This window comes from Vipera berus (genome assembly GCF_964194415.1).
Source record: "Vipera berus genome assembly, chromosome: 3".
Taxonomy (NCBI): domain Eukaryota; kingdom Metazoa; phylum Chordata; class Lepidosauria; order Squamata; family Viperidae; genus Vipera; species Vipera berus.
The window spans coordinates 173,255,776-173,275,082 of NC_138204.1; the positions used below are offsets into that span (position 1 = coordinate 173,255,776).

At 36.6% G+C, this 19,307-nt stretch overlaps 1 protein-coding gene across 1 annotated transcript in view; it reads right to left on the bottom strand.

The window, feature by feature from the left end:
* Positions 1 to 19,307, bottom strand: part of KLHL14 (kelch like family member 14) — a gene marked incomplete at its 3' end in the record, with an annotated part of 64,781 nt that overhangs the window by 8,768 nt on the left and 36,706 nt on the right. The window contains exons 4-5 of the mRNA XM_081324830.1: positions 14,231 to 14,320; positions 9,749 to 9,827 (exon numbers count right to left, since the gene is read on the bottom strand). Of these exons, the coding sequence (XP_081180956.1) occupies positions 9,749 to 9,827; positions 14,231 to 14,320 (169 nt within the window). The remainder of the gene's footprint in view (positions 1 to 9,748; positions 9,828 to 14,230; positions 14,321 to 19,307) is intronic.

Consider the following 19,307-nt stretch of genomic DNA (forward strand, 5'->3'; position numbering starts at 1 on the left):
ACAAGAAGAGTTAGAATTGTATTTATGCAACATTGGTGGGAAGAAAGAAAATAACCCCAAAACTGGTTTATTTAACTGGTTAAAGTTATCTTTGGTGATGTTTAATATTTATCTGGATTGGATAGTTTCTCTTTTGAAAATGGTATGATGAATTTATAATATTGACATTATCATTTTTGTTATCTAAATAGGGGTCTATTATTTCTGGCAGTTTAGCAACGTTCAGTTTTATTATGGTTTGTAACGTTGAATTGTTAAGAGGGATCAGGGGAATTTAGATTAAATGGAAAGAGATTAAATACTCACGTTATTAGGTATTCTGATTGGATCTTGATTAGTAAACAGCTGAAGATTTAGAGATTTATAGAAAATGGAATTAAGTATGGAATGAAGTTTATTCTCACTGTAATTTTAAGACAGTGATAAATTGTTAATGTTGAATATACTTGCTGAGGATGATATACTTGCTGAGGGAAGTTTCTTACTATTTTTTTTGGGGGGGGAATGGATTTTTTCTTATCTTTTTTTCAGGACCTTCTTTTTATACATATTTTTATATTGTTTCTTTCTTAGTTTTCATCTGTTTATGTTTTTAAAAAGTAATACTAGTATTCTTACACACATCCTGAAGTGTGAAAAAGTGCAAACATTTTTAAAAAATTCTCTTTCACTTGACAGAATCCATAACTGAGTTAAAACATATTTCTATGAAAAGTTGAAGAATATTTTCTGCGCCATTTCAAATATGGAAATTCAATGGAAGTTCCAAAGTACTGGAATCTCCAATAAAGCCCCATCAATGGATTCATGTCTTTAAAAATATTAAAATGGTATTAACAGATCTATGTTTAAAACTGATTCATAAAAAATATATAGGTATGTACTGTACTTGCCAAAAATTTGTTTAGTAGGATGGTCATCAATTTTTCTATCCTAAGTCTGTTTAGCAGAAAGCCTCATTATATCTCTCAAATTTTGCTTATTATCTCTTGTATCATTTATCTCAAAATTACACCAAACATCTCCCCAGGCATGCTTTAGAAATGGACTCTCCTCCCCTTTAAAAATGTATTTCCCTCTGTATTGGGAAGCAAAAGTATCATTTTTCCAACCATTAAGCACACATGCAGCCTTCAGCTTTTTTGATAAATCACACTGCCACTCCCTAAGCAAACTACATACATCTTTTCATATTTCTCCAGCTACATCATCTATGCCTGCAGCCTTACTATTTTAAAACTTTTTAGACATTTATACCTTCATTTCATCTTTCTTTTTCTTGGACACTAACATTTAGAGTATTTGTTTGAATTCCCCTCTTCTACATATCACATTCGTTCCCATGAAGTTGTCTAAAATACTTCTTCAAGCATTCCCTCACTTCAAGTTCTTCCTCCGAAAGTCAGAGCTGTCAAAGTGTGGAACAAGAAGTTGCTTATATAAACAGAGTATAGAGAAAAGCACAGCAAGCAATCCCTTACAATGTCCTTAAAACAGGACAAAATTGTTAAGGATTGAAATTTCATTCTTTAAAATTCTGTAGTAGATTTTGTTGCTACAATAATTATTTATGACAATAATAAAGCTTATGTATCCCAGTTGTGTTCTTTTTTCCCTATGAAAATTCCAGTGTGCATCTGAATTCCAAGAGACAATTGCTGCAGTGACTTAGGAGTAATCTAGGACACATTCCAAATTATTTCATCATTTTTAATTCCATTTCCTCTTCTGGAGTCTTCTTTTTCAGCTCTCTTCATTCATTTTCAAAACAATTATTTCCATCTAAATAATTCTGCATTTTCTTCCTTTCCTTTCCTTAATTTTAACTATTCTTTGTTCACTTTAACTACATTTTTGCAACTTTTTCTCTGTGCATATTATATATTTATCTCATTTTTTGCAGCAATAATTCTTATTTTGTTTCCCTAATCCACAGCTCCTTCTTCATCATCATTCCATCAAGCATTTTTTTCTGTTTCCCATTAGAATGCTTTCACTTGCTTATGGAGATCACTGTAATATTTTTCTTTTCACTTTTGGGAGATTCTTTTTTTCATACTAAGCTCTTACTTTCTTTTCTGAGGTCCTTTTATCGTCTTTATGGTTTCTTTAACTTTATTGCCTTTATTTCATATGTAACTTTTTCCAAAGATCATGTAACAAAACAGATCTATGTTCATTTTCTTGCAATATATAAATGAATACTTATCCTTATGCCACATATTCAAAACCGAATTCCTTTTTTAAGCAAATACTCAGTCATTATTTTGATTCTCATGAATCTATGAAATAACCTACTTTTTCAGAACTCTTGTCTTGTTCCCTTTTCATCCCTCCATTCGTGTCACCAAACAAGAAGTTTCACAATTTTTCCAGAATTCACTACTGTTTCTTTCATCATCACACTTACCAGACTGTAGGATACTACTCCTGTATCACCAAAATAAGAATTCCAACTTTTATACACATGCACAATTGTCTACAGATATATTTTCATGTTTTCTGACATAACCATTCCCCTTCCTCCACACTTTGACTGTACTTTCTGAGCATTACCACCTCCTTTCTCTTTATTTTCTCTCACACATACGTTAAATCTATTTTTTCCTTAATTTCATTTGTTGATTCATGCTCTTACAGTCCAAGTCATAGTCCTCCATATCCTCTGTTCAGATGGACTCATAATTATAGATCTCCACCACAAATTATAGCTTCACATAATGCTTTACATTAAGATACAGGTGTAGACTGGATTACCAACATCAATTATATCCATGCAACAGTCCCTGCTAACCATAATTTCTGATACATTTCTGTCAGTTATTTCATAAGTACACTTGTGCAAGATATAAAGTATCTGGACATGCATTCACAATGCATGTTTAAACAATTACAAATGTATAATTTAAAATATTCTCTTTTAAAAAACAACTCCTTATTTAGATACACTTTTTGTAATAAACTTACTGCCTGTGTGCATTTTTTACTTCATCCACATAGTGTCACTGTTAGGAACAAAAATATAACATCGTGTTTCAAGTTTAAAAGTATATTTTATTGGCAAACTCCTAGTTGTAAGTTTTAAGATTCTTTTTCCTACTTTCCCACGAAATAAATTACATTTGAGCCACAAAGCTCTAATTAATTAATGTAACATTTAATTGCTATAAAAAATTTCCATGCTAAAATATTGCAGTAAAAATGCAGTTTCAGAAAGGAATAACCTCCTCATATATATCAGATCACCAGAAATATCTTGCTATCTCTGGTAATATATTACATTGAATTATAATATCAGGATATTTATTCAATCATAAATCCTTTAGAGCCTTGTGAAAAAAGGCCCTGTAATTAAACTTTGGACAGTGAAATGGGCAATGTACACATTTAATAAACAAACCTAGGTAACTTCTATAATGTAGATACATGAGAAAGATAAGAACATTTTTCTTGAATTCCACAATGAATTTTGCCCAGAATCTTGCAAGTTGGTAATCTGTCTTACATTGAGTATATATCAAAATATTAATTATAGCAACACCAAATTCTTTTAGAGGGACACTTTCCATTGAAGAATTTATGATTAAAAACACTGTACTTTTTTCAATATTATAGATACCTTAAGACAAGCCCACACTGGGTCAGTGGCTGAATGAGAAGGGAAGGTGGCACCCTTACTTTTTAAAGTATGGATGAAATTCATTGTTATAAAGCTCAGGAAAATGATGTGTCCCATTTACAATCTGGTCAAACCATTGGTTGACATTTGGAATGAAGAAATACTCCAGGAAGCTCCAAGCTGATCCAATTCCACCATCTAAACTACATTTTCCCTGCTGACAGAACCATGTTATCCTTATAATGGTCTTGGTGATTAAGCTATAGAGATAATGATAGCACAAGATGCATATTGTACCCATTTCAGAGTCTCTTCTATAAGCTAACAGAAATATTTTACTAATATTTTCAGCCACTTTGCATTGACTCAGAATTATCCAGTGGAGCTTGGAATTTGGAAACTTTAAACTGGAAATTCTTGGAGAGATTGTTCATATTCCTGTAGACTGGTTTTGGGACATTTTTCTCCAGAAGAATAGATACATCTTACCAGCAGTCATAGCCCTAACTGCTGACCACTTATACGGCAACTGAGAATTCTCCATGAAATCTTTATAAACTTATTTTTTAAAACAAGTAAGAATTGGTCAATGCCACTTAGCTTAAGTTGCAAAACAATATGGTAGTTAAGCCAAAGTTGTATAAGGTACTGCACATTCAATGGACAAATGGCATACATGTGTTCAATTTTAAAAGAAAAGAAACATAGGGAAAGTCTATTAACCCTTCAACTGGGTTAAAATCACAACAGAGAACTGTTTGCAATTAATGTAGCTTATAATGCTTCTCAGCTTTTAGATTCCAAAAACTCTGTAAGCAAATAGTTAACATGGTTCCACAAACTGGATCTAACTCAATTCTTTCTGTAAGCAAGCTATCTCCTCTCTGTTAGAACTAATATCTTCCTTTATTCCAAAGAAATATGAAATGAGAGTCACTAACAGTGACATCTGAATGAATCTAATTCTAAGTAATCATTGTTAACTGGAGAAGAACTGTCATCAAAATTCTTTTCAATTCTTTTCAGCTTTAGGAGTTGGGTATTTTGAAATCTATGTAAATAAATATGTAAATAAGTTAACAGAAATAAAAGTGGACTTCCATTCAAATTGCACTGGATTTTTTCCTAAGATTATCTGTGTTTATCAATAATGCTACTTCAGCCATCAGTATTTCAACAAATAAAGACGTTAGGGCTTGAAGAAATATTTTGATTTGATGAAGCTTTGAATCAATCACCCCACAAAGGAGATCTATGAAGTAAAACAAGAATTTGCTTTAAAGCTGCAAATTAGAAAAGGTACCTCCCAATGGAAGGTAACAATGCTGCCTTCCAAAGTTTTCCAGATTGGATGAATTTCCTATTGATGATGCATGTTGATGTTATCTAGTTTGGGTAATGAAATGTCTGCAAGAGAAAAACCAAATTCAGAAAGCACCAAGGACGCCTAATTTCTTACTGCTTTGGTGGCTGTATGAAAAAGTGTGGTTCGCAATATGGACATTCTGATATTGACATCAGCCTAACAATTTAATCCTGTACTAAACTCTTTGATTATCAGAGCTTCCTTGTTGTGGTATTATTAAGGTTATCTGGGGCACCATTCCTTTTCTGTTATATTTATAGACCACAAGCCTTAATACATTTTGTACTAATTAATGCTACATTTCTGGAATGTAATATACTGTAACTGGAAATTCAATTTAGCCTTTGGCATTCTGAATATGGATTCAAACTGCTCTTACTTTTAAAGTCTGCATGGCTGCAACATGTTTGTGTTTCTTGAGATTAAGTGAATACCATGTTTCCCCGAAAATAAGACCGGATCTTATACATTTTTTTTGGACCAAAAGACCCATTAGGTCTTATTTTCAGGGGATGTCTTATTTTGTGGCTGCCCGCCATCTGCTTGCTGGTGGCCACAACAGCTTACAGGGTTTACCAGGGCAGACCCACTTTTTGCCTGGACAGAGAAATGACGGAGACTGGAAGCTTCGTCTGCTTGCAAATAGGGTGTGTTGATACCGAGCAAATCATTCGCTTCATTTCAAAGCGCCCCATTTGCAAGCAGACAGAGCTTCCAGTCTCCCTCTGGGCGAAAAGTGCGTGGCAGAGCCAGGTAGAGGCAGAAGCACTTGTATGTCTGACCGCCTGACTTGCCAGAGACTTGTGTGGTGGTACTGGCAGCAGACAAGGCAGAGGCATGGGGGGGAGGCAGGTGATCCCGATGCGCTGGCAACTCCGTCCCGTCTCTCAGCTTGCCTGTGACCATGTCGGGATTGCCTGCCTGCCCCCCCGTGCTCTGCCTCCACCTGCTGCCGATGTCACTGTGCAAGCCTCCCATGAGCCAGGCGGCCGCGCAGCATGTTTGGATCACCTGCCTCCCCGACTCTGTGCTCAGACTTACCTGTGCTGTGCCAAGGGGCCAGTGGGCTGCAGCTGCTGCTGGACAGTGTCAGCCCCTGCACACTTGCCGCCTCTTGTGCTGGCCATGCCCACCCCCTGGGTTTATTTTGGGTGTAGGGCTTATATAAGGCCCACCCCAAAAAATTAGACTAGAGCTTATTTTTTGGGGTGGGTTTTATTTTGGGGGAAACACAGTAGATACCAGGCTAATTTAGTTGCTAGTCAAAACTTTACTGTTGTAAAACAAGGGCATGGCAATACTATAATTGCATCTTTTGTTGTTCCCTCATTGTGTCTTTCTCTGTAGTCTGTGCATCTTTGTGATACTGTATCTCAAGTACCAGCAAGTCAAAACCTTGATATAGCCAAATCCTGCCAGGAATGAGAAAGTTCTTTTCAAGAGAAGCTAAGCTTGCTTTTTAATGTCAATCTGAAACATACAAAGCGATATGTCCTAAGGTTTTTTCCAAGAATCATTTACTCTTCCAATTCTTGCTTTTTGGAAAAAACCACCAAATTATGTCCACATGCTTCCTTGTCTATATACTCTAGACAAGGGCTTTTTAACTTTTTCATCAATTGTACCACTTTTAGGATATGTCAATATTCGAGTACCACCAGTCGCCTAGCAAGGTGTCAAGATGACAAAAAAAAAGGCTGCAGGGGGACTCCCAGGCAGTGGCACGGGCTGCCTGGAACCCTGGGCAGCGGAGGGCATATGCCCAGCCCGGCCCTCAAGTTCCCAGGGCACGAGGCCCCACAGCCCAATCCAGATCAGCCCCACTTCCCCGAGGGGGTGCCCACCTACGCTTACCTCCTCCTTCAGGCTGCTGCTGCTGTGCTCGCTCTCCTTGGCTGGGTTGCTCATAGGGGGTGCAGGAGGGCAAAGTGCATGGGTCAGAAGGAGGCCCACTTGCACTCCATGTGAGGAGACCCTGCTTTGTAACCAAAGCATCCTTAGCGATAGGATGGGAGACCAACAGGATAGGTCAGAAGGAGGGGATGGTGAAAGGGTAGAAGGGCTGCTCGTGGTCAAGTGCTAAGACAGGACTTCCTTCAGACCTCCCTCCTTCTCATTCCACTCTCCTTCCTTCCTTCCTACTCTCCCTCCTTCCCTGCAACCCTCCTTCTCATTCCTATCTCCTTGCTTCCTTCCTGTTTCCCTCCCTCCCTCTTTCCCTGCCTCCCTCTTTCTCATTCCCATCTCCTTCCTTCTCTTCCATGTTTCCCTCCCTCCCTCACCTGCAGCCCTCTTTTCACACTCATCTCCTTCCTTCCTTCCTTCCCTTCTTTCCTTCGCGGTCAGCCGGGACGCCAGGCCCTGCGCGTTTGCCACCTCCTGTGCACGCGCCCAGGCAGATTTGGCTTCTTGCCACCTTTGCTTCACCCGGCCCAGCCTCTTCACGAGGTGAGGAGAGTGCGCCACAGCCTGACAAAACCAAGCAGGCTGAGGGCTAGGTGGTGTCATGCAGGTAACATGGACTCTCACACCACTCACAGCCTCCCTTCCCCGAAGCCCACAGAGCTGGGTATGTGAAGTGGGCGAAGACCAGTTGCTGGTCACCTCCAGCTTGTGGTGCCATACTTCATTCCTTGTGGAGGGTGCCCCCTCCCCAGCTGCATTTCTTGCCTGTTTTTCGCTGCAACTTGTGTGCGCACCCAGCATGGATGGCTGCCACGAAGTTGTAGATCGACTCCCGGTAGGCCTAGGCCAGGGCTAAGGCAGCGGGTGCTGGTTCCTCACTGCCTCCAAGGTAGCCCGGTGGGCCACTTCACAGGCTGGATGTGGCTCGCAGGCCTTGTGTTTGACACTGTGCTACATCCTCTCCTCTCTCCCCCTTCCTCCTCCTGTTCTTTTTGGTGCAGGTCCATCTGACTCCTCTTCCAAAGGCTGCGTCTTTTTTTCTCTCCATCTCCCACCAAAATTTCCTCCTTTTATATCCTCTCCTCTCTCTCCCCTCTTCCTACTTTTCTCTTCCAGGTGTGCCAGAAACGCCGATCAGTATGTAGCCCCGTGCGCCGATCTTGGGGCTTCTACCAAGCCCTGCAGCTCCAGCCAACTCACCCTCAGGTTTGTGCAGCACTGCCACCACTTCAGCTCATTCCCCTCCCCCGCTACACTTGTCTAGGATGGTTGCATACCACCTGCCAGGTGCCAACTGTTTACCACCAGTTGAAAAGCCCTGCTCTAGACCAGTGATGCGGGGATCTTGTCTATATGCTATTTTGCTAGACAATTTGGAAGCTGTTGAAGTTGTCCTTGTCCACCCATACTGTCTCTGTTCTAAAAGAGGTACAGCAAAAACAGTAAAACATTGATTTTATGGAACTCTTTACTTTTAAATTATTTTATATCTTTTGTACCTTGTCTTATAGATATGATAGGTAAATAGGAACATAAGTAAAATTTGATCAAAAACTTCAGAAAAAAATATGAAAGTTCACAGACATTCTGTTAGAAAACTGTTAGAGTATATGCCTTTTTATTTAAAAAAATTATTATAAGCTATATAGACTCTGCTGTAAAGGTCAATGACCTTATTGTAAAACCCTACCAAAATAGCAACAACATTTAAAAGATAGCAGATTTTTTAGTGCTTTTATTTATATTTGAAATATGTGTTAGGCTTGTACGAAAATACTGAGGATTCTCTCTACCTCAATATATCTGCAGCTGTAATATACTCAGTACAGACATTAAATCTGCTTTAAGTTAGAGGCAGTGAGGCTGGGAGAAGTACATTTATTCAAATAGATAATGAGCTGAACATCTTCAGTTTTTATGGATGTCCCAGCTAAAGGGTATCCCCAAATGCTTTAGATAGTGTTCATCAGTGTCTTAAGATCTGGATTATGACTTTCATCTTAAAATTGCAACTCCTGATTTACAAGCTGCCTATGTAATCAGCTACATTAAATGTAGGGGTTCCCTAATTAGCTTTCACTCCATACGGCAAATAAACAAACAAACAGAAAGCTTGGAAGTGCAGCTTTTACTGCTTTATTCAAAGGCTTTACACTATATTTCCTATGGATGAATACCGATGTTTTGTTTGTTCCCCTTAGTAAATTTGCAAGGTGTTTTTTAAAACTGTTGGCACATAACCTTTTAATATGTTTAATTATTTGATATATCGGTACTTTAGTATTAATTTGAATAATACAGGACTGATTCAAAGTATATTTGTTAGCAGGTAGGCTTGAATAAAATAAGCAGTGTAAATATTTCAATTTAAAAAAATAAAACAATGCGTTGTTAAGGTTCAGATCAAAGAAGAAATCCCTTCATTGCTAGCATGCTTCAATCAACTTTTTCTGCCTGATTACACAGAAACTGCAGCCATACAGTAGATATCCAGTTGCTGTGGTTTAACTGCCAATGCATATGACCTATTGGCTCCTAAACTGCACTAGGAAGTCAATTTGCCAACCATACTAAACTTAAGAAAAGCCATGAATGAATATCATAACTTCTTTCAATCTTAAGAGAAAACGTTAGATTTTATATGATAGTGCTACAATCAAACGTCAAGTTGAAAAACTTAAGAAGTTACACATTTTAAGACTTCCAAACAGAACATTAATTTCGTAACTCAAAATGATTATTTTCTCTTATTAATAAGAAAAAGCACAGCATTTAATTTCTCCCTCTCGCTGCTCTCTCAGAAAAAATACTACCATTCATTGTGATACCACAACTTCCCAACATTTAGTAAGTTTTACCTTTCTTGCATAGGTGGAAGTTGTATCCAGCTATTAAACCTAGGATCATACCGGCTGACGAAGTTTGTACTGTGTTTGCCTGTAAAGAGATTAATTTCACATTTAGCTCTTTGCTTTTTGAAGGACTGACTCAAAGCCTTTTGTTGCTTGAAGACCAAAATGGAAAAGTTTTCTCCTTTCACATACAGATGATTAGATTGACAAAACAAAAAACAAAAAACCCACTTCTCATTCCAGTATTAAGATGTACAGTAGAACTTGCATTACTTTGAACCTAATTCAGGAGAAGTTCTTCACAATATGAGGGGGCACACACATGTAACTTATTGAAATCAGCCATGTTTCTTTCTCAGATAGTGTGGGAACACGTTGCACAGGACTAATAAGTAGCATTCTTCATAACATCTGAGTAGATGAATTTAAGGGCCAAACATAACACACAGTTGTGTACTCCCACTTTTTGTTACTGTTCCATGCCCCTGAGTATTTGCCATTTGCCTCATTCTGTTTTAACAGTAAGGTGGCTGCTGATGCTGTATGATTGCAAATCACAGTTTTATAGCATCAATATTTTACTTGTAAACAACAGTTATGGAAGTTTTCATTTAGACCGATAAAAACTTAACAACACTTCCCTGCAGCTTTATCTAGTCAAATTTATTTAGTCAAATATGAAAAAGCATTAGTTATTATTTGACCCTGTATTTTATAAGGACTTACATATGCCAGTCATAAAAAACTATGCTCCAAGATATTAAGCAACACTGAATGCATGTTATATTCTTATTAACATCAAAAGAAAGACTTGAGCAAGGAGAGTGCATTACAAATTGTTTAATACTTGAGCCTTCAATGCAGAAATCCTTTAAAAAAATATATTCCTTGCACGCAACTTAAAATTATAGTATAACTACATCACCATTAAATCATGTATTTCACTATCAAAACCATGATGCTTACAAAGTGCTTTGTTCATGGGAATTAAATTCAAAATTCAATAGCAATGAAATATAGATTTTGGCATTTAGAACTAATCATGTAAATAATTTGATTTATATTTTCTAATTATGTCATGTGATTCGGATTGTTTCATACTTCTAAGGAGTACTAAGGAGTCCCTTATTTATATGAATTTCTAACTCCTATTAACAGAAGTTACCCAGAAATACTGTCTGTCATGTCAATCAGTATTTCCCAGCATAATTCCATTTTTCCTAGAATATCAATCCTCTTTTCCCTTCACGTATACCTGTCCCTACAAAACTCCCATTTATTACTATTAATCTTTCATCTTCCACTTATACTTTCTCTATTTTCCCCTTTCCAGCTCTTCTTTGTCTGTCTTTTGATATACAGAAATTGATATAAATTTGTTTAGACAAAACAAAGTATGAGCTAAAGAAGATTTTTGTTCTTTGCTGATAAAAGGGCAAACAAAGCTGTAGAGCATGTATATTTATTGTACCCAATATATCACTCCTAAAATGCATCTCTGTCAGGAAGATGCCTCCTTGTTGTTTTTTGTTGAAGTAAGGTTACTTACATTTGTTTACAAATTATGAAAATAATCAGGCCTGATGTCCAGGTTTTTAAAATGGAAGCAAAGAAGAAAGGGAAAATTCCATGTCCCTTCCTGTGGGTCACCAGAATATTCTGTGTAGCTTTCCTGTAGCTTTCATCAGGAAACATGAACATCAAGGTTAAGAACTGGGAGAAACAGTTTTTTGATCTTCCATGACATTAGTTCTGGAGTTTGAGAAGGTCAGTAAAGTATTTCTACCATTCTTGTATCTTCTGCTATGTGAGGTGCTGCAAGGCTTGATATTTTCTCCCCTCCTGTTTAACATCTACGTGAAACTGCAACATCTACATGTAGCTGCAACATCCACAAGAAGCTACAACAGTTTGGGATGATCTGCTGCCGATACTCCGCTTTTTTATTTTCACCCTAGACGATTTGAATGATATAACAGAAGTCTTACTAGTGAAGGCTATGCACATCTGGAAGGGGTACAACAGGCTTCAACCGAACTCACATAAGATTGTGTGGCTTTGGGACCTTCTGGTTCTGGGAACCTTCCATTTTTATTTCTGGATGCGGTGACGCTGTCTCAGGCAGAAGCAGTGCACAATTTGTTGTTCTCCCAGACTCAAGGCTCCTGCTCAAAGAACCTGTGGCAGTCATGGATAGGAGGGCCTTTGTATGTCTTCATGTTATGCATCAATTGTGCCCATTCAGAGATCAGGACATCATGATCATCCGTGTCCCTTGTGACCTCCCATTCGGATGATGTAATGTGCTATGCATGGGGCTGCCCTTGAAGAGTATTCATAAACTTCAGCTGATGCAAAATACAGCAGCACAGGTAATTAATGGTACTAGCTATCTGGACCATGTAACACCACTATCAGTTTGCTTTCAGCTGCAATTCAACATTCTGGTAATTACCTTTAAAAACCCTACATGGCTTGGGCGGTTACTTATGGGACTGTTTCATTCTGACTGTTTCTACCCAGTCCTATCAAATCTAGCAAGTGAGGCATGTGATACGTTCCATCAACCAAGGAGTGTTGGATGAGCCCCCTGGGAAAAAAGACTTTTCTGCTGTGTCACCCACCCTCTGGAACATCATCCCTCCTGAAATTAGGTTGGCCCCCAATCTGCTGGCCTTTTGGAAGGGTTTGGAGGTTTGATTCTGCAGCTGAGCCTGGAGCCCTGGATGTGAGATGGAGCACATTTCTTGGTCGTGATTCTATGATTCTTTGAGTATTGTACATTTTATTTCTTGACTTGAGTTTAATGTTATGAGACCCCTATAGTTATGTACTTGAGATGAGTGGCTACATAAATAAATAATTAAACTAGCCAAAAATAAAACCAACAATTTCAATTTGAATGAAACAGCTGGGAAATTATCCTTCTCACTTTTGTGTAGCTGTTGGGGAGACCTACCATCCAATTAGTATAATGCAGATGTTTGCCTACTTTTTTGATCAAAGAAATACAGTAATCAACCTTCAGATCAGTTCTACAGCATATACTTTTATAAATAAACTATCTGTAATCTTTTTATAAATAGCTTTTTAAGAACAGACTGCAAACATTATTTTTCCAGAAAAATGACTTAAATAAATAATTTTTAAAACTCTATTGAAATAATGCTATTAGGGAAGATTGCTTAGTTTAGTTTGTAAGGAAATGAACAGATGTAATGCTTTGATACAGTTTGGTTTAGCACAGATGTTACAATGGGCTTTTCAAATAAAATATATGCAGTATACGTAATTTCAGCTGGATCTTCTGGCATTTTGAAGTGAAAATGTGTACCTGCAAGCTGTTTTATACTTTCTAAGTCATAATTATCTATGTTATACAGACTGCTACAGCTGCAACTCTGCCTTTATGTACGAGCCTTTCAATGATGTCTTGACAATATTCTAAATTTTGTAAGGCATATTGTTCTTTTGCTTTGTTCAGAAGCCTGTTAAATGATTTCATTTCTCTCTACAGAAAATTTATAAAGTGATCTCATTAAAAAGCCCTTACCATAATCATTATGTAAATCGCTGAAACTAGAGATACAGGAGTACCAGAAAAATCCAAAGACATTTAAGAATGTGAATATATAACCATTTTACACGGATCATATTAGATTGGCACTAGGAAAAAAAAGTAAATACTGGAAGTATATGAAATATAATGGTACACAAAAAGGTTGATACAACTTTAAACAATTTTCACCAAATGTCTTAATTAAGAAACAACTATTCAAACATTTTAGAGATTATGAATGAATACTTGAAATACTGAAATCCCAAATCAGAGGGCAACTCATGAAATTAGTTTTCACTTTCTATTCTCCCATCACAATGTAGAAATGTTCTGCTAAAGAGAAACAGCTTGATGGTTGAATTAAAAAGTGATTTGGAGTAAGATTTCCTTTGAAATACAGAAGCTTCTTGCCTAAATCTTTCTTGTTAGACATATATGTTTATATGGTAGTTTACATAGCTATATTAAGAGATTATCCTTCTAATGAATCACTTTTGAGCTTCATATTAGCAGATATATTCAATTTTAAATGTCTAAAATTTATGCATATGTTTCTGCAGTAACTGCAACTGGATCTATAAATATGATGTGTTGTGGACCATTACTTTATGCATGCATAAATTTTGAAAAATACACCTTAAATGTTTTAATAGGCCTCAAAAACCTAGCTAAATTCTGTGTTCTAATTTGTTTTTATAAAACTTACTGTGTCATTGTTGGGCAATCAATTTGAATGTCAGATGATTGTCAGATCAGATGAGATTAGAGTGTAAGATGGGGCAAGTCAACTTATAAAAAAGAAGGGACATTACCATACTGCTATTTCACGTATAAGTAGCAGTTCATGGACTTCCTACCCATTAAGTATTTGTGTGGTGGTGGTTATTTATTTTTTTCTTCACAGTTCCAATTAATTATTGCATACATACCATTAGGATTCCATTGATCTTCTCCTCCCAGAACGAACAAAAAATTTTCTACTTCCACAACACAGTGATGGGCACTATTATATGGCATAACTGTGAATAAAGCAGATATATTTTATTAAGGCACATTTCAACAGTAGGTTTAATAGTGTAGTTATTCTGAGGATTTCAGGGAAGTTCAAATTTATCGGGACTCACAAGGTTTTGTCTCCTGAGCTTCCGGACTTTTTTTGATCGTGTGCTGTTAGAAAGAAGTTCCCTGAGGATGGGGGCTCCAGCACGAGTCCCAAAGCTCGAAAGACAAAATCTTCTGGTCCCGGTGACTGACCCAGATTGGATCCTGCAACATTATCCTGAGACACGGATATTTGCCTTCATTCGTTCAAATTTAGACTTTAATGTTTGAGTCCCAGTAAATGCGCACAGTGATCTAAAACCTGCTGTGAATCAATCCTTATATCCTGTTTAGATGGTCAGATGTGCATTGTTTGCCGTTCTAATAAGAACATTTTGTTCTGCATCTGCAACTGAAAGAAACTTCTTTAGCAATAAAAGAGCCTTAGAAACTCCAGCATCATTGATATCTCGAAACAAAAGAGCTCAGACACGTTTGTAACAGTTTCTGGCATTCTGCTATTTGAATGAGCTGTCACAGTAGCTTCCCAAAAGACGCAGAAGGTGTCAATAGCACACACAGCCAGTCTCAATAGCATTATCAACTAGATTTTGGATTGAGGAAGTCTTAGCATCCACTCTGGACAAAGTTTAGCTTGCTAACAACAAATTAAAATAACTATTATATATAAACTGTACTCTACAAAATAGAAATATTTCATAAAATGCCATAATTAAGACAGTGCTCTGTAATTATACAATAAATACTTTTTTTTAAAAAAAAGTAGATTTACAGAATGTTAAAAAAAACAGATTCAGTCTGTAGGCAACATTTCCACATCAAAACTTCAAGCTATTCAGTAGTTTTCTCTCACACAGCAATAAGCATGCTGCATTTCCATATAGTTTTAAGATTTTAAATTAAGGTCCTGCTGATTTAATGCCTCCTCCAAATGTATATGCTTAATTTGCTGTACAATGTCATTAGCAGCACAATCAAATGTTTTCCATCCACTGAATCAGGAATCCCTTTGTTGAAAGAACAACATTCCTTTAAAAACTATTGTGAGGAAGTTATAACTATGAAGGGGAGAAAAATGGGACAGTTCTTTCTCTGGTATGTTTTCCCCAAGGTTACAGAGATACTAGAAAAAAATGCAGCATTAATGCCATAAAATGAATTTCTTTGTGGTATGTGACAGTATTAAACATCGTATGCAGAAGTGCATACTCACACAGCTAAATTGTACAACATGCAGCAGTTCTGGCTGGGTGTCACCAGTAGGAAAAATAATGTCCTTGTTCTGCTCATCATATGGGCACCTTAAATCTAGGTGAGGACAAATGGGGAGGTGATGTGCATGTATGGGCAGGGAACTTATTGCTTGACACGGATCAATAGAGCACTTAGGAAACCAGTGCAGTGGGAAATCAATATGACTCAGGGCCAGCTCTTACTTTGTGCTGTTTTTCCAGTGCCAAAAAAAAAGAGGCAGCCTATCTCACACTTGAATTATTTTGGGTGATATATCTCTCATTTCATTTGTTTTATTATCTTTTATTTTTCTAAATGCACATGAATATAGCATATGCAAATAACAATAAGAAATATGTGCAACTTCCATGTGTAGGACACATTTTCTTAAAGATCAAGTAGTCCCATTTAAGCTTCTTACTGATTTTTTTTTTTGCTAAAGCAATGATAAATAAGCAAGGTGCATATTTAGTTTCCAGTAAAGGTCAAATATCATTTTCATAGTCTGTGCTCATGCAGCTGTCTAAGCAAAAGCAACTGATAGGCAGATAAGTTTTGTAAAAATGCATTAACATTATATATTGGTGATATATCTTACAAGCAACAAATACTGGTAATATGGTATTTTATTTTAATTTGTGACAAATGACAAGTCAATTCTATCTCCTTAGGAATTGATTTTTTTGAAATATTTATTCAGATGAAACTCATTGAACTCGTCGTGGTTTTGGTTGATGTTATACTGCAGTGCCCTTCAACAGCATATCCATGAGCCTTATCAAAATGTTGTGATGCTATACTGAAAAACCAGGCATCTGAAATGGTTGACCCTATGAATGTACTTTACATTTCAAACAATGCCAATTATTTGTTAATGCAATCGGCTATACTACCCTTAAATTCGGTGTTCTTAGGTAGGAGTCAGACTACATGTGCATCTAGTTATAGTACATCACACTGTGTTATACTTCATGCTATTGATCATGTCTGTTGATATACAGTGAAATGCAAACGTCAGGCAAACAACTTATCAGAGCAGAGACTGAAAAGCCTACAAGATTCTCACTAATATGATTTTGTGTCTTTCTAAACTCCAAAGTAATAAGCAAAGAAAGGAAAGTCCAAGAATGTCAACTAAGAAAAAGAACTCTGAAAATGTAATTTATGAAGATCATAGTACAACTCTCTACATTTCAGTTCAAATACAGGTAGCACACTGAATAGAATTGCAATATTTAAGCAAAACAATGGAAAAGAGGATGAAGGTCTGTATGACTAGGTGTAAGATATGTGAATGTACATGCCTAAAATAGCCTTTTGATCTATGCAACACATAAGGCTGAATTCTAGAGGATGTAACTTAATTTTTTTTGCACTGCTGAGACATTCCTCTTGCCCCACAATACCTTTCAAGTAATCTTACAACAATTCACTAAGAATTCATGAGTGTAAATAATGCAATGTACAGGCCAGTCTGTAGTCTAGTGATGCAAACCATCTCTTTCATTAATTGTATACTGTCTTCTGCTTTGCTGATTTATTTTAATATGAGTCTCAGGCTCACTGATCTTTGCATTTCATTTCAGCTCAGGTGAGTACCTATTTTCCCCTCCAAAAAGGGATTTGAAAAGAAGTTTGTACGCCACGCTCAAACACAGCCCAGTGTGAGTTTTTAGCGTGTCAGTCAGTGAGTTAGAGGGAAAGGGTAAAGAGAAGCTAATCAGGATGAAATGAGATTAAAGGCTGTCTAATTTTACAGCAACTGTGATCCATCAGCCACTGTGAAAGTGACAGTGGAAATGAATGATGGAGACAGACAGGTGGGGCTGTACATTTCACTGATTTATCCTCAAATGCACTGGGCCTTATTTTATTGAGTGAACATGACCGCATTTATCATGACTGTCATCTAAACCCACTTCTCTCCATTTAAAAAGGTCACTTTACTAGAAGGAAGTAGGATAGAGCCACTTTCAAAAGTAATTCAAAAATCTAAGAATATGAATTTATAAAGCTTTGCAAAGGAGCTCTCAGCTTTATTAAACGAAAAGTGAAGTGAAAAAATAAAAACCAATTAATAAAAGGAAAATGTTGACACCTGAAAAACACATTTTTTTAAAAAAAATCTTTGTTTTTTAATCCCAAGGTTCCAAAATAAAGGTGCAGTATAGGGCTAAATAATACTCATTTAGAATTATATAACGTATCTTATTCTGTGAGATGTGGAGCTTCTTCCAAGTGAAGACAAACTTGATTTCTCCCAATAATTGTTTGAGACAACACTCTATTCCTTCTACTATGTATACTGATTAGACTGTAGGAGTATGTTTCTGCCTATCAACTTTAACCAATTTGTGAAAAAATCAGGGAAAAGCAAAAGGGGAAAAAATTTGCCTATTGCATCATATTTGTTGAACATACTGCTGCTTCCTACCTTATATTCATTGTAGTTGCATTCAAACCAATAAAAAAGGCAATACAGCTTGAAATAATACATGCTTTGTCACATTATGAAATATGAAGTACACACCTAAATCCTAAATTTACAAAAGAACTTGAGAAAAATTAGCATTAATGTAGTTGCTAGCTAATTTAAGGATATCCATCATTTTTTTTAATATGTGAGATTTTTGTAGGAAATATACCTAAAGTGGGAAATATACCTAAAGTGGGAAACCTTTTTATTTTTGGAAGATGTGGGATTGGTACTTTAAAGGCAAAATATGTATACATTGGTTCTATCTCCAAGTCATGGCTTGTTTTTGTGAAGTTTAGCACATGATACTGTATCTTTGCCTATCTTGAAGAAAACCAAAGTTGGGTTTTTAAAAAATATATTAATGGCTTGGTTCTTTGGCTTTTCACAGATGAAGAAAGATAAAGTCCCTTGTTCATACCTTATGATAGGGTTTGGCAAACCATATCACAAATCCTCATTGGCCACTCTAACATTACAGCTTACTGTGACATGTGAACTGAATGTATTGATGAAAAAGGATTTTTTAAAAAGCACTTCTATACTCAGTGAAGGACAGTTTCTACAAGGCATTATTTTCCTTATCATCCTTCCCTTGTAAGATCTCCCTCTTTATCTGCCCTTGAAACAGGAAATTTTAAAAAAATGGAGGAAAAAAATTGGGTTTACTCATCAAAATGGGGAGAGATGATATATACTAGCAACTTCCTCAGCATATATTATCAACTTAATACTGGCACCAATGGCTTCTGCCTTGATCCTCCCTATTCTCCCATTACTTAGTACTTTTCATATGGTAAAATAATGAACACTAAGTTTAACCAAGGTGAAAGGACTACAGATCTTTGGATGCTGTTGTAGAGTTCTTTGTGATTTATGGATTATTGCATGCTGTTTTGCTGGAATGAGTTTGACTTAACAGTGACTCTTGGGAAAATTCTATGTCCTCAAAACTTCTCCATTTCAAGACTGTTTCTCTGACTGTAGACTAGTGGTACTCCATAGTTTAAATATGAGTAGCTTTTGCAGATTGATAGGTATCAATGACTTTTTAATAGCAGGACATAATATGTCTGAATTGTGAGCACGTCATTTGATGAAGAAGCCAAAGCTGAGAGATGTATATAGGGCAAGGTTGATTGTTTAATGAAGTGCTTATACAACTGCCATGAATTATTCCTTGAATTCAATGAATTCATGTGTGCGCACATGTATGAGAGAGATCAAGAGACAGT